Raw genomic sequence first — 23,631 nt, 5'->3', positions numbered from 1 at the left:
AGTTGAGCACAATGAGGGGCTGTTTATGCTCACATTAAGCACAGCAGAGCATTACTAGCACAGTTCACAGAAGTAGTTAAAATTTAGGGCTCAAGTTTGCAGTATTTGTAAATTACGTTCTTGTGGTTAATGTTCAGTGGTAACTGCTTATCAAAGAAATCTAAATGATTGGGTTTGTTCATTTAATGTGTATCAATTGGATTTTCTTTTTTATTGTTATAACTGTTTGACAGGCTTTATGTTTTCATAGCATGAGCTAAGGTAGCTCCTGTTACTCTTTTCTTTCTTTGTACTTTTTGCAGATAGAGAATCAAGTATCGGACATAGACAACTGAACCGGGTGAGAATTACATGCCATATACAAAAAGCCAAGTACAATGTGCACTCTGTATTTTTTCCTTTGTGGAAATAACAAAACATCCAAAAATTTGATTCAATTGGATCGTTCAGCTGATGCTAATCCATTCATCAAGATTTCAGCTTCGCTTAGACTTTAGATATAAATCTAAAGTCTGATTGTGAGACTAGTTTGAGAGTAACCTGATAGTATGGGAGAAAACGAATGGCCCTCGATGTAAGTGAAATATTACCACTTCATTTCCCCCAGCTTTCAAGTTAAGTCCCAATCCACCTATTACCATGATGTTCCAGGTTTATCCTCCACTCTCGTCTTGTAAATGGTCCTGTCGTTCTCCCGGTCTCTGGGCGTGAGAGACAAGAGAGAGAAGGCAGCGCTCTGGCAGTTATCTCTGATGACTGTCTGAGCCGCCACTAAGACGGGCTCTTCATCGCCCTCCCTCCATTCCCATCAAGCGACGTTTAGATGTCCCTCAATTCATCTTTGTTCTCCTTTTTCTCTCTTCAGAAAAACCAATATCAATGTGATCGACTTTGTCTGACACGACCTGACATTTATTTCCCATTTGTCCTCAAGGGCCCGATATGGGATTTTGTATTTATTTATTAATTCAGCTCTGCTGTAGGTGATGATTGATTGCAAACATGATGCAATCAATCAGTTTAACAAAACCAAATTACCTGGTTTTGTTAAACTGGATGGAGATTGAGAGGCCAACTTGTTTTGTGCTTGTTTTACACGATTACTAACCCTGTCCAACTCAATCAATTCTGCTTGATGCACCCCCTGGACCAGCTGGTTAATATTCTGGACCATGTTACATATTTTTACTGCTTTCGTTCGGCGGGGTACTGATTAACATATAGATACAAAGCAAGCCTTCACTCAGGGCTTCTCAATGTCGGTGACTTCACTTGGTCTCGCTACGTAATGTAAGCATGTACTTGTCTTGTGTTGTTTTTTGTTTGATAGAGGTCTTACCAAGCGACGGGGAGGTCGAATGTGAAATTGAGATACCAGCAAAGCCTTCTGGATGAGGAATCTGCGCTTAAAGGAAAACAAAACAAATGATGACAAAAGGAAACGCTGAGAAAGGGACCTGTGAACATGTTTGTGCTTGTTTGCCTCTTTAAAAGACTTGCTACTATTGAGATGTGCTTTATTTAAATGAAAAAAGAGGCTAATTAATATTGTATTCCAGGCTATTGCAAAATCTGTTCCAAAAAAGGAAATCGAATAAAAACACAAAAAAATCCTTAATGTTTTATTTTATTCTGACTATTCTAATTTTATTTTTAAAGAACGATAAGGATCTGCCGTGGATCTGTCACGCTGAACCTATAATGGTCTGAACTGTGCATAGAATATACAGTTCTAAGGGTAAGGAAATGAACCATTAAATGGCTTATTTTGTTTTTTACCAAATTCCATTCTTCTTTTGCTATAATGTATTGAGGTTAAAGGATAAGGAAATATGAGAAGAAATGGGAAAAATGTTAGCGATTAAGAAAGACTTTCCATCATGTGAAGTGCTGCCACAATGTGAACCGTTTCATTCATACATTTTGCTGGACTATAAATATATACATATATATAATTTATTATATTTTCCGTTGTTCAATGTGCATAAATTCTGCAAAATACATTATAATTGTGGCTCATAGTTGTCAAGAGTGTGAGGAGAAGTATTTTTATGATAAGCATGTGAAAGATGTGATTATTATGTCTCCTTTGTATGTGTTGCGTCAGTTGTACAGCTGTGGATTAAAAACCAACAAACTGTTTTTGAAATAAAACAATCTCTGATCAAAATTGTATTTGAATACAAAGCAGGAGAATGAAATGTGCAACCACCAAATTAGGTTTCTGCCTTTGGGAATATTTTTTGCATATTATGACTTACTAAATCTAACCTGTGTTATATTGAAGAACTGATCTGATTCAACCCCGAAGGCTTGAATACTGCCATCACTGTCTGAGAAATCTTTGTTCAACTCAATGGATATTACCTTACAATCAGTGCAACATTTAGATAGGATGTTTTACCCAGTCCTGGCTGGGACCTTAATCTCATTTATTGTTGCATAAAAAAATATTGTATAACCAAGTACCTGAAATTAAATTGGCATTCATAATAGTATATCTGCATAATTGATAACGTCCTTTATATGCTAGTTTGGAAAAGTGATGGCGGGACCTTTAGGCTACAGTATTACAATGACAAATAATCCATGTGCATTAGAAGGAACAAAACGAACAAATGTGGACATTTACTCATACTTATGTTTGACATTCTATAAGTCGACATTCATGTTCAGATAAACAAAATCAAGAAAAATACATTCAGGAACAGTTCAACCTACTTACGTGGTTAATTTATTATGGCTACCTCAACGGGGACCCTGGACCGTCACAACGCAATGATTGCTTTAGGCTAAAATAAGCAACAAAAAAAGAAAAGAAAAGAAAACCGAATTCAAAAGTGCTGAAAGTGCTAACTTACAACTTAGGGTGAATGATTTATATATATATATATATATATATATGTATATATATATATATATATATATATATATATATATATATATATATATATATATATATATATATATATATATATATATGAATCCAATGCTCTAATGGAAATCATGAATATGTATTGATCCTGTTCTGGCATGCATTGCCCTTGAAAGGTTCCAGGACAGGGGGGTAGGGTGGGGGTGGTAAGTGGTGGCGAGGCGGCAACAGATGGTGTCTCTAATTCATTAGCAACATATCATCATTCCCCTAGGTTAGAGAGGCTCGGCTGTCTTTCCCGCAGGTATAAATTGAACCCCATCAGCCCTGGCCGGCCACCAGCTCTGCGGTGATCAGTCATGCAGCTCTACGCTAATTTGAACAATGTGTCCGCCGCTTGATGAAGTGAATCAATCTTCAACAATCTCGGTGGCGGCTGCCGCTGCGGCTGCAGAAATTATGAGCAAAATGGGGGTTCGGAGCAACACAACGCACCTGGGAGGTGCATTACATGTCATCTATACACAGACACAATCTAGCGTGTGTTATGGCTTTAATGATAGAGAATGATAGCATAATGAGGGATGCGCTAATATACTTCTGATGAATAACACTTTTCCCCCCCCTCTGGATGCAATTATAAAGATGGAAGTGTCATGGTTAAAAAAGGAGCAGGAACCGTTTCAGTAGGCTAAATATATAATCATTGCAGGCAGCAAACTCTTTACATTTTTGGGTATTATTAAACATTATCCCAACTTTCAATTATGTACATTTTTAATATTAATGTGTGTAAGTTAATAATATATCCCATTCCCGCCCTGGACATGAATCAAGTCATAGGGTTATATTGGCATATATAAGCCTTTGGTTCTTTTGCTGAGACCAAGTGGAAAATAGATGTAAGGTTTATAGAAAAAGGTTATGTAGGTAGAGTATGATGTTTCGGTGCCTTCATTTAGTCTCAGAAAGATTATTTAAATCATAAATAATTCACTGTGTCACTATGATCTATGGTTTGTTTGATTTGAACATAAGTGATGCTGTGAATTGATTAGGCTATTCGTCTAGATTTACATATGTGACATGATGTAAATTAATTTATGCTATGCTTTATTAGACCACATGATATCCAAGCTAACGACGGTGTGCAGGTCAGGTTTTTTCGAAGTTTTGCGTCACAGTTGCGAAAATTAGACGTTATTTTACCAACATTTAACAAACTGAGGCAGATAGGGGCTGACTGTGACCCAAAACTTCCAAAAAAACACAGCCCCAGCGCCGGCACTATAGCTGGATGCAATTGGGCCTATTACCAACATAAACTGATTTTATAGCTGTATTTGGGAGATGCTTCATGAACCACCTCCTGCAAGCTCCTTTACCTTGTGCTTCTTAATAAACCACGTGTTGAATACTTTCCGAGTGGTATCTCTGATACCACAATGGATTACAATTACGTTTCATCACATACCAAAAAAGTACCCATACTTTTTAGTTTCGTTTATTTTTCTCCTTATAATGTTATTTATGGGGTTCGTCTCTTCCTAGCCTCTGCCCATAGTGGGCGGTACTCTGATTGGATGACGAGCAGGAACGTAGTTCGCATACGTCACCAAATAGGAAGTCCGTGACTAGAAGCGGCGATTTCAATTGGAGTACAACATCAACAACAATAAACTTCGCACAGAGATATACTATGTTGCATTTGATGTAAGCATTACTAATAAATTGCTGTTCACACTTTATAATGAAAATAACTAGTTGACTGCGGGCCGTTATAGCCTACTACTAATGTGGGGTTTGCTTTATGGACGAAGTCTCCTGAAGATGTGTGAACGTTAGCCATCGAGCAGTAGTTATAAATAACATCTAAGCATCCCTTTCTAACTGTTATCTATATCTACACACAAAAGTGTCTGTGACTTTCAATTCGGTGCATTTCTGCTGTGAGTAGATCAGCAGTGGGTGTACATCTGGAGCTAAATGCGGGATGCAATGGTTACATAGCAACAACATAGAGGACAACGTTACCGAGCTAACGGCCAAACCCACTCCGTAGCAGATGATGGCGCACAGAGAGCTGAGTCTGATTGACAAGGATGTGTCAAGGTAAACTCATTTCTACGACTCTCCTATTGAAAAAAGATAGTGCTTGCTACGGTTCTGTCGTATTGCACCCTTTCAATCGTTCGTTTTCATTGATTGCACCAATACATATATCATAAGCTATCTGTTATTTGAGTATGATATGGTCTAAGGACAACTTCAATGAACATTTAAGTCAATTCAAAGCAATTTCAGAAAAACAACATCCAATACGTGGCGTGCCATATATCTCAAAATCCCATTTTTTGCAATTCAATATCTGGGGCAATTCATCTCACCGTTCGCTATGTTTTTCCCTGCTGTTCCAGTTTGTTGGAGGTTCCTCTGAGTCCCACAGTGACATCACTCAATCTGCACTGCAACCGCATCTCGAGGATCGAAGCGCTGACCTCAGGCGGCCACCTGCGGCACCTGGACCTCTCGTCCAATCGCATCTCTCGCATCGAAGGGCTCGCTTCCTTGACATCCCTCAGGACCTTAAATTTATCCTGCAACTTAATCGCCAAGGTCGAAGGTGAGTCCACATCTCTTCTCTTTACAAAGACAACGGGAGTCAGCGAGTGGGTTTTCCCCGAGTCGTTATTCATCATTACGTGGACGGCGGTTGACTTGTCAGTGGTTTATGATCCACGGCGTCACTAAGCTGCTGGTGTCCTTTTTGCTCTGCCCCAGGCCTCAGCGGCCTTGTGAACCTCGCCACACTAAACTTATCCTACAACAAGATAAACAGCCTTACCGGTGAGTGCACAACGCAAATGAACAAGGTTGTCTGTATTTTCTGTGGAGTTAAATTAAAAGGTGAAAAAGCCATGGCGGCTTTCACACCATCGATCCGGACTTGATGGTATTGATTCCACTGTGTCCACGCTAGGCTTGCTTTACCTCCACGGAGAGGACTACAAGCTGAAGCAGCTCAGTCTCCATAGCAACTGCTTGGACAGCATCAACCACCTGCTGCAATGCCTGCTGGGAGTGCAGAATTTAAGGGAAGTCACCTTGAGCCTAGATGGTAAAGGCAACCCTGTCTGCAGCCTGTCAGGTAAAGTGTACATAATGGCTCGGTATACAGTGTTGAAGGTCTCCTTTTCTTCAGCCACTGGTTCCATGGCAGTAGAGGTAATACTCGATGGACGTAGTCTGCACCTTTCACCACCTTGTTAAACAATCTCCCGCACAAGGGCACATTCTCTCCTTGATTTTTGTACAGAACTGGGAAGATTTTTTTTTTTTATGGATCTGGATGAAAGGAAGCACCCATTAAGCCACATACAAGTCAACAAATATATATGGCATGCTATATTATACTGCAATACTATACGATGTTAACAATACGGCTCATAACAGTGTAGAGTGTGGTTATGCTCAGGGAGCACCTGGCAGGTTTCAGGAAGTGTTGCTTCATCTCTCAGGTTGAGCTCCTTATTTGGCCATGCATACTGTATGCGAGCAAGACCCTAATTAACCCAGTCAAGAAAGAAGCACTTCACTGATGTACATTCCCTGGGCCAGTATGCAATGGAAAATTAACAAGGGCAAACTAAATATAGCCAGTGTGAAAAGGCTGTCTCATGGCTTCACATTGGCTGGCTGCTAAATATCATAATGAATTGTACTTTATATTAATATACATATTATTTATAGATTAATTAATTTATATATCATATATAGATGTATATATTCAATGAGAAAGGATAATATGGACTTGATTTATCTCACATGGGGTATCCCCTTATATACCGGTAATATAAATGCTGTTAGATTAGTATTTGTTTCTAAAGTTTGGTTTTAGGTTTAGGGTTTCCTATTAGGGTCAGGTTTAACGGTTTGGTTTTTGGATCTAGGTCTTTGGTCTTATGATTAGGGTTTGGTTTTAGGGTAAGCATGAGGTTTAGGGTTTCATTTTATGTTTAAAGTTTGGTTTTATGGTTAGCATTAGGTTTAGAGGGCCACTAAATTAGAGGGCAGTCAAACACATCATAAATAATAGAAAACAATACAAACTGTTTATAATGATTTGGAAATATGAATGGGATACAATACACTGAAACATAGGAAAGCTAAATGTATTATATATTGAATTATCCTCAGCTCTTATGGTCAATTTATACAGAGTATCTTTTTGTGTGTCTCTCATCTCCTCTTTAGTCCTTGATGGTAGGGTAGATCACAATCTTTCTCTGGTCACGTTCCAGAACACATAAATCATTCCTAATCATTTGCATGGATACATTGTCATGGAAACCACCAAATCATGCTCCACTTGTTCATGAATTATAAGCAACTGTAAACTGGCTATCGTTAACATTCGAAATAGAGTAGGTCAGTTCAACACTTACCCAACCACAAGCTCAACAATATCCGAAGGTAGCCTTGAAAAGTATAATAAAAAAATAAATAATAATACAGGAACTACAAAAATGTTAGTTCCAAACAAATACAAAAATATGCTGTTATTTACATCTTGATCACGGAAGCAAAGGTGGATATTGGGCATGCAGAACATCTATTCGTCTCGGGCACAAAGAAAACTCAATTGGATGACTCAATTAAATTAAACTAACCGCAGGTATTAATATTTCCGCTAGGAATTTATTTTATATGGACCAACGTTTACAGTTTATTAAGACATGTGAGAGACTAGGACAAAGGCAACAAACCAAGTGCACTTGAGAAAATCTTTCTAAAATGTCCAGGTCAAGGGTTTCCATTGAATGACAGTAAAATCTTCTTTTTTTTTCTAAAGCCCTTGTCAGAGCACTGCCATCTATACTGTATGCATTTGAATTTTGCTTCACATTTATTGCACTCCAATGAATCCGCACCAGGACTAACAGCTCTTAGTGTAAGTGCAGCAGATTCATGGAATATCTGGTATTTCCTATATCTTGGTAACCGTCCCCAAATCTGTTCGGGACCAAAATTGTGACCTCTTTCGTTTATTTGATTGAATTGATTTATTCAATTTTCCATGGTGTAATCTTGGCATCATTGTAAATGAGGTTCCACCTCAATTATTCCTGAATGGGAACAAACGAATGTTCAGCTTATGACCAAGGTCCAAACAATGGAGTAGAACACATCCTTCTCTCCCTCTCTTTGGTTGCTCCAGCCTACAGGAAGATGGTCCTGCAGTCCCTACCACAGGTCTGTGTCCTGGATGGCGTGGACCGTCTGGGGAACGAAGCCCCCCTAGGGGAGGACAGCCCCGGGGACACCCCGGGTCTGGAGGACTACGCAGACTTCCTGTTCTCCTCCGAGACCAGCGGCAGCGAACAGGTTTGGTGACGTTGGAAACGTTTGATCGCACATTCACTTATGGAAAAATGTGCTTGTGGAAGGATGTGGTTCAGGGTTAGACCACCAGTCTAGAGTTGGCTGGGGTACAAAACACCCAACACTGTCGGAATCCCCTGTCTATTGTAGCCAAGGGTCAGGGGTGTTCAACCAACAGGAACTTTAAACTATCCAAGCATACAGTCAATGTCAGGGCAATGGGATATTTACCCACCCACTGCGATGCCATATGTTATGCTGTGCCCCCACAATCAGATGAATCTACACATTAACATTCATTGTATTTTAATGGGTTTACTCACCTCTGGGCTGTCTCTGAGTGAGTCAGTGGTGGGAAACGCGTCACTGATGTCTTCCAGGGTGATGGAAAGTTCGAAGTTGGAAAATCTACCAACATGGATAACTTTGTCTCTGTTTAACACGGCTAATAGCTAAATAATACTTTTATATCAATAACTTTAAATAAACAATGTTTCGGAGGGTTGATTGACGTAGCTAAAGAATATTATGCTGAAAATCACACTTCTAAAGTACAAATATTAGCAATAATAACTTCGACATTGTGGACAGCCATGTTGATTCCTACATCAAATCGGCAACCGGGCGTTGAGCCACCTCGCGCGACATTCCGATTAGGAACTCTGAACTGAAGCAGCGCTTTATTATAACCATTCCCTACTCAGAAGGAAGTCAGGAAAGCAGTCCCCTCACCGAGCGGTGAGGGAACGCGGCAGTAAACCCCTGCCTGCCCGTGTGTTCTCCACAGCTCTCTAAGGGGGACGGTGCTCTCAGCACCCCCCGCATCAACCAGGTCCTGGCTGAGTTCCGCCAGAGGGGCGTCCCCGGGGAGACCCAGGCCCCGCCCCCCGCAGCTGCTCCGGCAGACCGAGTTAACGAGCAGCGCATCAGGAAGCTGGAGCACCAAGTGTCACAGCTGTTCCATCAGGTGCTTATTCGTACCTTCGCCGAGCTGCTGGTCGCCCCTGACTAATTGTGCATGGGGGTGTAAAGTCGTAAAGTTTTGATTATGTGTTTACTTTTTGCGTCGCGCTCACAGTGACAGTGCGGTTTCAACACTGGGCCATAAAGACTTTATTGGTTATTTCTATGTTTGATTTATTTTCAGTTGAACACCGTTTCTGTTTGGGTCTCACAAAGTGCGTTTAACACTTCTGTGTTTTTGTATACATAAAGGTATAGAATTGTTAAAAGACAGAGCAGTAGTCTGCTATTGGCCACGCTCCCTTGCTGGAGCGTGCGTGACTTGGGTTCAGACAGCGTTCCACGTGGTGCCTCACACCTGCTCATGTAAACCCCAATGGAGTCTTTCTGGCCTCACACTGCATTTCTTTTTATCTCCGCGGCGGAAGCAGCTGGGGATTTTCTTAATTCAATTCAGTTCAATTTTATATGTATAGCCCTTAATCACCATTACAGTCTCGAAGGGCTTAACAGGCCAAATATTTATGACCCTGACCCTTGCCCCAAAAGGGAAAGAAAAAACGTTGAAAGAAATCTTGAGGATGAACGCAGAGTGGGTTAGGGTTAGGGTTCCTCCGATCCCTCCTTCAAGGAGTGGTCAGAAGTGCAGTGGGTGCCATACTTGACAAACATCCATACAGGAAAAACATATTAAATCGATGATGGGCTGCTGGCCGGTTAACCATAAGGAGACTCCAGGCATCCAGCCGCGACCACCGCAACACGCCACTAAGCCTTTAATGAAGCCTTAATTACAACTGGTACAAAACTCTGCAGCCCGTATCGTTACTAAAACCCCCTCCATCAGTCACATAACACCTGTCCTGCAGCAACTTCATTGGCTCGCCATCAAATATCGCGTCATTTACAAGATCCTGCTTCTCTGCTTCAAGGCCATCACCAATCTTGCCCCTCAGTATCTTACCGAGCTTCTCCATATCAAGACACCCACCCGTTCTCTCAGATCGTCTTCCTCCATCCAGCTCACCCTCCCTCCAGCTCGCCTGGTTACCTTGGGGTCAAAATCTCACCTGAAAACGTATCTATTCACCCAAGCCTACTCACCCTCTCTCTTTCTTATTGTCCTATCTTTCTCTGTATTGTTGTTTTGGAGTATTTGTATGTATGCATGTATGTACTGTACTGTCCATTTGTATCCTTTTTGTAAAGCGTCTTTGGGTACCGAGAAAAGCACTATATAAAACCTATGTATTATTATTATTATTATTACTCCCTTTAAGTCAGTTGCATTCTTGGGACTAGAATGAACACACCGATTTTTCTCTTGTACACTGTTTTATTATGTTGTTGTTGTTTTATTTTGTTGTTTGCTACTATGGATGTTTGATTTTGTAAGGTGACCTTGAGTGTCAAGGAAGGCGCCCATAAATAAAATGCATTATTATTATTATTATTATTATTAATGGTACTCTGACGCAGGCCCCGGCCAGCGCTGGGCCCGGCACCTCCAGGCTGCCGGTACAGAGGGCCAAGAGGGACATCGACCACACGTCGGAGAGCGAGGGCGACAGCGGGAAGGAGAACCGGAGGCGGGGGGGAGCCTCCACGCGGCGGAGCCCCAGCAGCTCCAGGAGCACGCCCGCCAGCAGCACGCCCACGCCCGCCAGGGCCGCGCCCGCCAGGGGCGGCTTCAAGGGGGTCAGGGCCCGGAGGTCGGACAGGTAACCCACCCCCCTGCTGGCCAGCGATGGCCATCACACATTCGCTAAAATAAATAAACCCTTTTCATGCTAAATGTGAAACCTGAACTAGGACGATATAAATCAATACATTTTATAAATACAGGAGAACATTGTTTTTCAAATGGTCACGTCATTCAGTTAATTAGTTGAAGTCGACAGAAATTCCGCCATGAGCTAATGTTAATAACATATAGTTGAACAGATAAGGCGTAAAGTGACATCTATACCGTTACCTGAAGCTGTAGTTAAACACTGCATTGATTCATTATAACAGCAATTTGCTTTCAAATCTGAAGTAAGTTTGGCCGTAGCCTTCTCTATCCAGCTATACTGGATGTCCAATAAGTTGAAGTTAGTCTTTGGAACAATTCTGTACCATTCTATATTCTGTTCCTTTTGAATACAACTCAATTAAAAACCAGGATCCATTCACCGCATCTCCAAGATTACCACATAACTGCTGTACTTGATCCACTACAGAATAGAGAGCAATGAATCAGTGCCCTGCCGAAGGACGCTTGAGCAGAATTGAGACACGCTAAAACAAAAGAACCAGGGGGCTTGGCTGAAAAGCTTTCCTGACTGCCTGAGAACGATCATTGAAAGTACGGTGACTGTTTATCCTGCTGACGTGTGGCCTGCGGTGCGTCAATCGTAACGGCCGCTTACAAAGTAGAGCAAACCCACCTGACCTTCAATTGCAAACTAGTGGGGAGGGCAGTACACTTTTTCTTCCTCTTTTCCGAGCGGAGGCTGTAAACGATCCTCCTCTCTGTTAGAAATGACCGCTGCTATGATGTACGACACTGCAGCTTTGTGTGTGTGTGTGTGTGTGTGTGTGTGTGTGTGTGTGTGTGTGTGTGTGTGTGTGTGTGTGTGTGTGTGTGTGTGTGTGTGTGTGTGTGTGTGTGTGTGTGTGTGTGTGTGTGTGTGTGTTGTTTACTTGGCTGTGCACTGTTTTGTTGTTGCATATGAATTTTATTTGTTTTCTCCTCTGGGTCCATGTCTTCCTTTATACCACTCTACCCCTGATATTGAAGTCTGCCAATTTATTTATTGGCAGAAGATGGTTTTAATCAAAAACATGGGTGATGGCATGTGTGTGATATGATATATTAAACGCATAATAGCTTACACACACACACACACACACACACATGCACATATACACGCGCACGCAAGCACTCACACACCCACACTTTCCTTTCATTTTAATCAACCACTCCTAACACAGCACAGCAAACACGTCATTGAAGTCGTCAGAAACGCCAGGTGCAGATAATGATCCTCTGGTGAATTTACACGTTGCCAAGACCTGGACACGCTTAGAAGTGCCAGTAAAGCATTCAGCCTTTACCGTTTTTCCCTGAGCCCGACGTTTCTTTATGCTCCAGGGCTTGTTGTGATCGATATGTTTACGGCCTGTTCAATACCTGTGATTGTTTAATGTGCAGCGATCAAGAACCGCCTAAACGCAAGGGCCCCACGGGTGCATTGGGGTCCCGGAGGGGGGCCAATGCCCCGAGCGTTGCAGCGCCAGTGGTGAAAGCCAGGGGGGGGTCTTCCAAGACCACCAGGGCACCAAGGGAGGAGAACTCTAAGCCGACCGCAGAAGAAGAAACCTACAGGGTAAGAAAGTGACACTGGCTGGTTTTACAACCTGTATTTTCTTTCCAGGTATAAAGGCTCTGCGAGGATTAAACCATAGCGTCTATTGACCTGGAGAAACTTTAAACCCTCCGTTTATTGTTTACTTGCTCAATGTTTATCCCCTTATACTTAAACGGCGATTCACGGCTAAACGGTGAATGCCTGATCGAAGGATGAGTGCTCGTTCCAAAGAACTGCAGACAAAACTACCAGCAGAACATTTATATGTGGCTTACATTTATACTGTGTTCACATATATATATATTATTTTTTTTACAAATATTCAGCATTCGCTCAGCATCGGAGCAATCTCTCCTTGGTTCCTCATGCTTTATTATATCACACTATACTATATCTTCGATCGCGTTCAATTTGAAACGAAAGACATACCGACTTAGTCCATTTATTCAGCCGGCGCAACATCCCGTGACTACAGTGACCAGAGCTAGGGCTGCTAGATTATGGAAAAACATAATCACGATTATTTTGGTCAATATTGAAGTCAAAACTATTTTTGAGTTTGAAAACATGATGCATTTTTTCAGCATTTCTCTCCAAAAAAGCACTTTGTAACTGAGAACTTTGAAATTTGAACACAAAATGTTCAAATAGAAAAATGTTCGGATCGAAATGAATGTACAAATATGTATCCATCTTGTTCTGCAATATCTATAAGACATTTAATGAATGAAATAAATATACTTAAAAATGTACTTAATAATAATCAAAATGGGATTTTTGGCAAAGCCAGAGTTAGACGTTGAACCACCCCGTGGACCTTTGAGTCCAGTGTCAGTGGCCGGCTAATAAACCGATAAACGTACCCCCCCCCCCCCCCCCCCCCCTGGGTGGTCCCTGGCCTGCCTCCCTCCCTCCAGACCATCGTGGAGGAGCGGGACCAGGAGCGGGAGCGGCGCTGGAAGGCGGAGCAGGTCGCCAGGAGGCTGACGGAGCAGCTGAGCAGCCTGCAGAGCCAGGCCTGTGAGGGGAAGGACCTGCAGGACATGGCCCTGCACACCACGGACAGGTGGGGGGGGGGGGGGGGGGGGGCGGACACACGCACACAGACACAGACACACCCACATACACAGCCCTGCACGCACACACACACCCCTACACACACACACACACACCCCTACACTCACACACATCCCAACATACACACTGCCCTACACACACACACCCAAACACCCACACCCACACCCCTACACACGCACACACACAGCTTTACACACACACACACACACCCCTACACACACATACACACACACACACACACACACACACACACACACACACACACCCTGGAGGGTGTGAAATCATTGAGCCGTTCCAACACCCCCCCCCCCCCCCCCCCCCCCCCCCCCCAGGGGATCTAGTTGTCACCTTAATAATGTATTTTCCTCCTCTTTTATGTTGTTGTCTCTCTGTCTCTCTCCCTCTCACTTCCTGAATTCGATTCATCTCTCCTTCCCCTCGAATGAATATTTTCTATATGCCATTGAAATTCCACCCTATCGCTGTCAAAAAGCCTGGTGTAGGAGGGCAAAGAATTCTTGGCTTTCCAGGATTTGCCCCCGCGAGGTTTGACTGTGATAATGAGGCTATTTCCCACAGGGAGGGAATTATAACTATTATTATTTTATGGAAAATCGACATGGCTTGCAAATAATCCTAATGTTTAAATTGTCTGTTGAATAATTATCTATAATTAAATGCTCTTCATCTCCTATGCCCAAGCACCCCCAACATCCCACATCCGGCTCATCTGATAGTATTCATTTGAGAGAAATTGAAAGGGAGAGATGGAGAGAGAGGGAGAGAGAGGGAGAGCGAGGGAGAGCGAGGGAGAGCTCATCGTGTCTCTTGTACCCACTCCCCAACCCCCACTGCTAAGATAGATTGTCGGTGTGATAGCAATTACGGGCCCGTATGGTAAGCATATGTCACCAGTGGCTCGCGAGTCAATCTTAATTGCCACATTTGCCGGGACATCATAATGACCCGGGTGCACGCGTCCCTACTCCACACCCTCATCCCATCAGCAGGCAGATTGCAGGGAGGAACTTCTCCTGCAGGGAAATACATGAGGTGTTGGAATCGCTTTCCTCGCTTGTGCACCTCAGACGTACGGCCCACCTGCGCAACTGTTTTCACGCTAGCTTTGCATCCTCCTCCCTGTTGTTGGCTCAGCTCCGCCTTGTTGTTGGCTCGGCTCCGCCCTGTTGTTGCATGGCTCCGCCCTGTTGTTGCCTTGGCTCCGCCCTGTTGTTGACTCGGCTCCGCCCTGTTGTTGTATGGCTCCTCCCTGTTGTTGATTGGGCCAGGCCCTGTTGATGACATGGCCCAGCCCTGTTGTTGACTCGGCTCCGCCCTGTTGATGACATGGCCCCGCCCTGTTGTTTACTTGGCTCCGCCTTGTTGTTGGCTCGGCCTCCGCCCTGTTGTTGCATGGCTCCGCCCCGTTGTTGACTTGGCTCCGCCCTGTTGTTGACTTGGCTCCGCCCTGTTTTGTTGCTGTAAATTAATTGTACTTGTATTCTCCTCCGGGTCAACGTCTGCCTTTAACAGCCCTCCCCCCCATTTCCTGATATGAAAGTTGCCCAACTCATTCACTGGCAGACGTTGGTTTTACATCACAGTACGGTTGGTGGCAGTGGGACCAGAACACCGGCAGTAGCTCTTGTCCTCGCGGCCTACTGGTTAAGGAGTTGGACCGGTAACCGGAGGGTGGCCGGTTCGAATGCCAACTTGTAGGCAAAAATATGAAAGGGGGGGAGTTGTTGTTCAGCGCTCTCCTACGTCCCCATCCGCGGATGAGTTGCCCTCCTGAAACCCCCACCTGCTGCCCACTGCTCCGGGTGTGCCGGTGCACCCCATGTGTGTGGACCTCTGACAAGGTCAACTCTGTGTGTGTGTGTGTGTGTGTTGAATGAATTTCCCCCAAAAAGGGACAATGAAGGATAACTTAACCTTAACCTTAACCTTAACTTAACTTACAGGCTGAAGGAGCTGCTGCTGCGGGAGCGGGCGGGACGCCTGGGCCTGCAGGGGCGTGTCGACGAGCTGGAGGGGCGGAGCCAGGCGCTGGGCCAGCAGCTGGAGAAGGCCCGCGCGGACGAGGAGCACCACAAGAGGGCGCTGGGCGAGCTGGAGGAGAGCGTGGCCCGCGCCGACGCACTCCGGGCGGGGCAGCAGGCCGAGGAGGTAATGCCGCCGCCGCCGCCGCCGCCGCAGCTCAGTCACATGGGGAAACCGTAGCATTGACGCTAACAGCAGGCTAAAGGGCTGATTATGGTCTTACGTTCACGCAACGCAAGGGGGTTACGGTCCACCGCAAGGGCCTGACGTGCGCCTCCAAAAAATTGTAACCTTCCGTCGAGGCGATGCAGCAACAGGGGCTGTGATTGGTCCGCCTGCTAAAACCTGACGCAGAACCACAAAGGTTCAGGACTGCGTCACAGCGTCTGCGTGGTCATTGCGTTGCGTGAACGTGGATCCATAATCAGTAGGGATGTCCGATATTGGCTTTTTTGCCGATATCCGATATGCGATATTGTCCAACTCTAAATTTTCGATTCCGATATCAGCCGATACCGATGTCGATATTTGGGTTATTTTTCCTCAAACCTAATTTAGGTAACATTACATATCTCCTGTTGTGGAATTAACACAACATGCTTAATGTTATTGTGATGCCCCACTGGATGCATTCTTGAATGCAACAAGGCTTTCCAAATGTTAACATTGTCTGTGCAAAATAAGAAAAATACTTCAACTTAATTTAAGGGAAAAGTGCCATGTTTTTTTTTTTTCAAAAAAAATCCGATACCGATATTACATTTTTATGCTAATATCGGGCCGATAATATCGGTGGGCCGATAATATCGGACATCTCTAATAATCAGCCCTTAACGCTGATGCGAGCATCAGTCTAACCGCTAATGCAAGCAGCAGGCTAACGCCACTGATAATAACATCTGGATAACAGGGACATAAGGCTCATCGCTGATGCCAACAGCAGGCTAACCGCCGAAGCTAACAGCAGCCTAAGCACTGGTGCTAACAGTAGCTTAAATACTTAAGCAGCTCAACGAATGAAACTATAATCGATTAACCACTGATTCTACCAGGCATAGCAGAAATATTTTCATATAGTTGTTGGTGGTAGTGTCAGGCTGACCCAGACGCACAAAGTTACGGTTACTTGTTTATTGGACATATTTAATTCTCCTTTATTGAATTATTATATTTTGATGTATCAGATTTATTGGTAATTGGTAATTTTCATATACTACCTTAATACAGAAATTACACTTCGTTTCTAGTCTTCTATTATATTCTTTGCCAGGATGTATATCAATCAATTCCAAACTAATTGCGTGTGCTGATGGATGCAGCCGGGGCGGCCGTGTGAAGCTAACCGTTGCTGGGCTTTCAGATGAAGAAGCAGCAGGATCTGCAGAACCGGGCGATGGCTCTGAAAAGGGAGGCAGAGCTCCAGAAGGCGGCCGTTCGTCAGCTCAGAGCCAAGCTGCAGCAGCAGCAGCAGCTGTTCACTACCAGGGAGCAGGAGCACAGGTAGACAGCAGTACTACCGGAGAGTATGTGGACTGTAGAAGGAGATATACACAAGGTCTCGGACGTGTGGGGTAACGATCGTAGAAGTATGAACAATACTTTTGAGAGAGAAGAGGCCGCACGCTTTATATTGCTCCCCGGGTGTTCCAGGTTTCGATCACATTCAGATCTTCATGAGAACCTGACAAAGATCCGAGATTGAGATTGAAATGTTGTCATTGTTTTCAGAAGATATGGACTCTGTCTTTTACTTTGTTGTTATGAGCCGGAACCGATTTTGCCAAATCGTTTTTTTTGTATTGAAACAACAATCTCCTCATTTTGGAGTTTCTGCATATTATTGACAGTGTTGCGTGACGCTCATGCAAACCTTGTTTTCCTTGCTCCAGAACGACAAAATTGCCCATCTTTATTCATGACACGTTCATCTCTCCCCGACAGTAGGAAAAACAAACTAAACCCCGTTCTGTTTGGTATAGGTTACCGCATTAGTGTTTGCCGCCTTGCTCGCTGGCGGACGCGATAACCTTTCCTCTCCTCACAGGAAGGAGCTGGCGTCGCGGCTGGCGCCCGGCGGGGAGGAGTTTCGCCAGGCGCTGGCGGCGGAGGGGGCGGCGGCGCAGCAGAGACACGCCCAGCGGGAGGCGGAGCTTGAGGAGAAGCTGGCGGCGGGGCGGAGCCAGTACTCCGCCCTGGAGGACGAGTTCCGCATGGCGCTGACCATCGAGTCCGCCCGCTTCTCCGAGGTAGGGCCGACGGGTTTCGGGGAACGGGCACGGGATCCGTTTACATTATTGAGTCCCGCTTAAATGACATATTATACCACCGGGTGTGAGTGTGATTAGCCGTTACGAGCCGTGTGGAAAATCAGCCTCTTCTGACATCACATGTGGGCGTGTCCACTTGGATGTATGACGGAGAGGCAGATTTCCAAAACAGCTTGTAACGGCTAATCACACTCACACCTGGTGGTATACTATGTCACTGTTTAGTCTTCCTCAGCCTCCTACAACAGGCCTGCTGTCGCCATGACGTCGCCCTCCAGTAACAACAAAGGGGACCGCTTTGATGTAGAGTTGACCTCAATCTGGCTGGGCTTACTTTTCAATTCCACCTGATGCTAAAAGTCTGAGATCAAACCCGGATAGTTTCACTGCAGATAGATTCGTCTCTGAAGGCGAGTTCGAGAGTTGAACTGAATAAATCAATGTTTCCTTCCGCGGGTTACACTTTTAATTTGGCCCCTGAAGGAATTTTTTTTGTTGTCTCCCAACGCGCGCTCCCTACACCACCCTCCCCTACACCGCCCATTCTACACCGCCCTCCCTACACTATCCTCCATACATCTGGCGGCAAAACTGCATTGAAATTCCAAAACCTGCATCGACGTGAAGTGAGTGACACAGTGAATTTTTTGTTTGTTTTTATTGAACTTAAGAAAATAACTCGGAGAGAGAAAAAGAGTGAGAGAGCAGAAAAGCCTGTGAAGAGCGCAAGATGTTGAATCTAAACAATCCAGCGAGACGGATCAGAGGAAGAGATGCCCTAATTGGTCTTAAATGAGCTGGGAGCTGTTTAAAATCCAAATGGGCTCCGACAGAGGCAAGGGGAGCAGTCAACTCGAAAAACACTCTCACAGGAGCACTCTTTCGCTCTCTTACAGCGGACAGAGACGGCCACGCCTTGTCTAACCGGTCACGACCAAGTGACAGCTCTTTAAATGGTTCCTCCGCAGGTGAAGGAAGCATGTGATCACCTGAGCGCGGAGCTCTCGCAGAGAAGGGCATCGCTCGCCCAGAGCCAGCAGAGAGAGAGGCGCTCGTCCGCTCTGGTGCAGGAGCTCACGGCCATGGTGAAGGAGCAGAAGAGACGCATCTCCGAGCTCAGCCGAGCCAAGAGAGAGGCTGTTCAGGAGCTGAAGGTGCCCTTTATCAATCAGGCCCCCTCCTTTAGAGCACAGTGTTTGATGTTGCTTTAAATTATTATGTTGAGGCTTTTCAATTATTTGGTTTCGTGCTGCTATCCACTCTGTTCTGAAATCTCTATAAATATTTATCATTATTATATTAATTCTCAATCTCAATATTTATACACATTTTAAATATATATAAGTCCTAAGATGAGCCCTGAATATTTTATTCAGGTTTGTCTTTCGTTTCACCGTAATGTTGTTGTATGTATTCCTCTCTCTTTCTCTCGGTCTCTGTTTCACTCTGTCCATGTCTCTCTTCCTCCCTCCGAAACTCTCCCTACCACAACTCTCTCCCTCTCCCTCTCTCCCTCTCCCTCTCCCTCTCTCTCAGTCGGAGCAGGACCTGCGTCTGGGCCTGCAGCTGGAGCTGCTGAAGAAGGACAAGTCGCGGCTGCTCTCCCAGCTCACCGCCCAGGAGTCGGTCATCGACGGCCTCAGGGCCGAGAGGAAGATCTGGGGCCAGGAGCTGGCCCAGCAAGGTAGGGGGAGGCCTCTCCAGGGTCCCACAAAGAGGGGGGCCTCGGAGGGGGGCCCAGGGCCAGTGCAAGGGGCCAGTGAACAGTCGCTTCTGGACAGTAAGACGCTCAGCTCACTGTGCCGATCGTGGCGCTGGTTTGTTATTTGCCATAAGGTGAAAGCGCGTGCCGATTAATATTGTCTTTTGAGTTGTTTGTATTTGTCGGAATATAAGATGAAACATTTCAAGTCTTTGATTCTAGGTTCAAACACTGACAATTACAACTTTGATTGAGGGCCAGTAGACATTGTTTTCATGTTGAACCTGCCATCTTTGACACATTCGATATAGACTTCCCTTCTCACAGCGACTCACATCGGCTGACGCCATGCAGCCGGTTGCACAGGAAATGCTACCACCTAGTGCTTATTTTAAACACACACACATTCACACACACACACAGACAGACAGAGTCACACATAGTCACAGACAGACAGTCACACATAGTCACACAAAGTCACAGACAGACACACACACAGTCATATCAAACAAACAGACAGACACAGTCACACACACACACAGTCACACACAGATACATCGTTCACACAGCCACAGGGCTGAGCTTTGCAGATAGAGCTCGTCACATGACCATCTCCTGTCCCTAGGAGTGTCGCTGGCCCAGGACCGCGGGCGCCTGGAGGCCCGGGTGGAGGTGCTGACCACGGAGCTGGAGACGCAGAGGAAGCACAGCGAGCAGGACGGAGACGCCCTGCGCATCAAAGCCAAGATCATAGACGACCAGACGGCCACCATCCGCAAGCTGAAAGAGGTGATGCCGCATTCACACTACATGCGTCCGTCGACGGATGGGGGCTTTTTGACGCACCCATGTGTTTTTTTCCGGGTTGTATTACAAAGAGGATTTCATTGGACAGTGCTTGCGTATATTTGCATAACGCGATCCGATTGGGCGACGGATCCGTCGCTGCCTTAAAAGTTGAAAAATTCTCGGCTTTTAGCCGCAGGCCACGGAGCCGACAGAACGGACGCACCCACAATGCATTTCGGCAGTGTCCCATGCAAAGGCAATGAAATCCGTTGACGGGCGGCGTCAGGGGCGGGGCTAACGACGGTCACTACTGGGCCTGCTGCTGTCGGCCACTGTTGCTCTATTTTAGATCTATCTATCTCAGTATTGTATTCTTCTCTGTTCAGTGTTTTGTTATTTAGCCGCTTTTGACTCACTCTCCACACAGGTTTAGGATCTAACATTATTATTTAATGCGGGTCACATGTTTTATTACATCACCTTTTAAATGTTTTGCTCCATACCTGGCACATGAACTACAGCTTCTGTTTCTGTTACAATGCAGGACTTGCATCTTTCATATCATTTACATTAACATTTACATTTAGGGCATTTAGCAGACGTTTTTTATCCAAAGCGACTTACAATATGTACATTAATCATAAGAAAGATGTTTTCATAGAATCAAGTGCAAAGCACTTACTATTGCTAGATTAACCCGTTCCCCCTATACAACAAATATAGCTAGGATGAGATGCTACACAACCAAGTACTGAAACTAAATACGACATACATAAGTGCGTGGATTAAGTGCAAGGACGTACCATACAATAAGTAGGTACTCGACTTCTTGCTTGTGCTTTTTGTTTGCTTATGCTTTGCTTGTCAGTCTGTCTGCGGTCTATGTCATCTCTGTGCTGTAACGGTACTCCCTGGAAGACGAGATATTATATCTTAATGGGTGCTTCCTGGATAAATAAAGGTCAGATAAATACAACAAGTAGGAGGGCGTGGGACGGCGTGGCGACGCAGAGTCTAGGTGACCCCTGAAGCGGTGAGTCGTGAGTCTCTTACGTCTGACCGTCGACCGGGCTCCAGGGGCTGCAGGAGCGCGAGGAGCTGACCCGGCGGCAGCGCGAGGAGGCCGCCCAGGCCCAGAAGAGCTTCCAGCGGCGGCTGGAGGAGGAGGCGGTGGCCCTGGGCGAGCTCAGGGACTGCGTGGAGCAGCTCACCCTGCGCAAGGAGCAGCTCAAGCAGCAGCTGGAGGAGCGGGAGCAGGAGCTGGACGAGCTCAGAACTGTTCACAGGCAAGTTATTGATCCAGTGGGGGGGTTGATTAGCCGGGGTTTGGCTGATTGGATTTTTTGGTTTCTAGAGAAAATGATGACCAACTGTTCCGGTTTATACGACCAGAGTGCCTTTTGATTCCTACTTTGAATCACTTTGTGCAGTGCGGTGACTGGTATTTTGATGTTACAGCAACATGTTGATTGCGTTTAAAAAATGTGTTACGCACATGAACTAATATTTGAGCATAAATGTGCAGACCTTAGAATGCGTTCGAGGTTAGGAACCATAAGGGGAGGGGTTCCCTGTATATAGACTGGCACAACTGGCATAACGGACAAGTCATTTTGGACCTAATGAAGCACTAAAACAGCTTATTTGGTTGTTTTTTCACGAGAGCCAGGCACTTATTTCACCATCAGCCATCTTCCTCCTGTGTCTCCTCCCCCTTTTAGCTCCTCCAATAAGAAGTGGCAGGAGAAGGCGGGGCTGTTGACCCGGCTGGAGGGCCAGGTGATGCGCATGAAGGACAACTTTGACTCCAAGGAGCGCCTGCTGCTGGAGGAGAGAAACAAGGCAGCAGAGGCTCATAAGTATGCCCCCTTGTGGACGAAAAGGAGCACTACATGACATCACTTTATGGCCACTATTTCCAGTACACATATCTTTATGTCCACTATATAGCTTTATGTCCACTATATACAGGACTAATCCCTTTATGTCCACTATACACAGATCATATCGCTTTATGTCTAGATATCGCTTTATGTCGACTATATACAGGACATATCCGTTCATGTCCAATAGGATTCTCAAGTTGAAACTGTTCAGCTGACACTAGAAATTCTATACAAAGTCTGAAAATAAAATAGATAAAACGAGTTTATCATAATTAACAATACTGCTGTTCTAGCACATAAAAAGATAAATGCATAGGCTAGATTAAAAGAAGGTCCTTTGTTAGAGGCCTGCCAAGTAACACGCATGTTGCGGTGTCAGTTTCTGGTGAGTGATCGATACGTGGAACGTGTCCCTCCAATCAGACAGAGTAGATCACGACCTGGGCTTCAAAAGCCTCATAGTGTGTGCTTTTTTTGATTCGAGGTGATTCGTAAACTCCCTAACGTCTTGCATCAGGTCTAAATCCCCGCATCGCCCTCCGTTCTCCTCTAGAGCTGCGGTCGACAAGCTGCACAGTGTGGACGACGCGTTCCGCCGACAGCTGGAGTCCCTACAGGCGACCCATCACGCGGAGCTGCTACGGCTAGCCAGCGACAAGCAGAAGCAGATAGAACGAGCCAATCAGAAGGTAGGGCGCCGGTAACACACCGCCCAGGTAGCGGACGTGAGTTGTTATGAATGTGGTATTCACAGCAGGTATGTTTGTTTGTGTTTTGTCAGGTGATTCAGGTGGAAGAGGAGATGCGCATGCTGCTTGAAGAGACGGAGAGCACCAAGAGAGTCATGGAGCAGAAGATGACACGCCTCTCCAGCGTGCTGAAAGACTTCTGATCTTTTACCCCGGTCCCTTTGTCTACGTTTGATGTTTTATGAAATGTATGTATGTATTATTGGCTATAAGTCTGGTTAGTAAAAATAACATTACTATTTTTAAGGTTTTATGCTCTTTTGTTTCTATTTATTATGGAGAATCATGACTGATGCAATAAAATGTGTTTATACTTTGTTATTGTGGGCTCCTGCTCTGGTTGAAGGTGTAATACCCTGTTTTCCAAGTTCATCTTCTCAGAGGAATACATTGGTTTCTACTGTTCTAACGCAGAGATTTAATATCTGGCTTGAAGCAGAGATTAGTAGTCACCATGTATGTGTGTTAGAGAGATTTCAGAGGAGCCTTAACTGAGCTAATAACCTACGAACCCTGAGGGCAAGACACATTTGAAGCATCATAAC

General features: G+C 45.0%; 2 protein-coding genes across 5 annotated transcripts in view; both read left to right on the top strand.

Annotated features, from left to right (window-relative positions):
* The window catches only part of LOC115549483 (RNA-binding Raly-like protein), a 35,304-nt gene extending 33,691 nt beyond the window's left edge, over nt 1-1,613 (top strand). For 2 of the 3 annotated variants that reach the window (XM_030364702.1, XM_030364701.1), the window contains 2 exons: nt 303-340; nt 1,331-1,613. In XM_030364702.1, coding sequence (XP_030220562.1) covers nt 303-335 — 33 coding nt within the window. In that variant the 3' untranslated portion in view covers nt 336-340; nt 1,331-1,613. The remainder of the gene's footprint in view (nt 1-302; nt 341-1,330) is intronic. The other variant, XM_030364703.1, reaches the window with a different exon arrangement.
* Nucleotides 1,614-4,496: 2,883 nt separating this feature from the next.
* lrrcc1 (leucine rich repeat and coiled-coil centrosomal protein 1) lies at nt 4,497-23,407 on the top strand. 2 transcript variants are annotated; one of them, XM_030364430.1, is made up of 20 exons: nt 4,497-4,588; nt 4,833-4,987; nt 5,293-5,498; nt 5,657-5,722; nt 5,856-6,023; nt 8,094-8,260; nt 9,045-9,224; nt 10,700-10,941; nt 12,417-12,591; nt 13,491-13,639; nt 15,615-15,819; nt 17,054-17,193; nt 17,738-17,939; nt 18,929-19,114; nt 19,497-19,644; nt 20,288-20,451; nt 21,529-21,737; nt 22,173-22,310; nt 22,891-23,026; nt 23,119-23,407. In XM_030364430.1, the coding sequence occupies exons 2-20, from the start codon at nt 4,941-4,943 to the stop codon at nt 23,227-23,229; spliced, it is 3,039 nt and encodes a 1,012-aa protein (XP_030220290.1). In that variant the 5' UTR covers nt 4,497-4,588; nt 4,833-4,940; the 3' UTR covers nt 23,230-23,407. The 2 variants fall into 2 exon arrangements, with proteins under 2 accessions (XP_030220290.1, XP_030220291.1); XM_030364431.1 differs by having other exon boundaries at nt 4,530-4,588; nt 4,938-4,987.
* Nucleotides 23,408-23,631: the final 224 nt, after the last annotated feature.

The sequence above is a fragment of the Gadus morhua genome, chromosome 8 (assembly GCF_902167405.1).
Source record: "Gadus morhua chromosome 8, gadMor3.0, whole genome shotgun sequence".
In the NCBI taxonomy this organism is placed as follows: domain Eukaryota; kingdom Metazoa; phylum Chordata; class Actinopteri; order Gadiformes; family Gadidae; genus Gadus; species Gadus morhua.
This window is presented reverse-complemented; position numbering and strand designations above follow the sequence as displayed.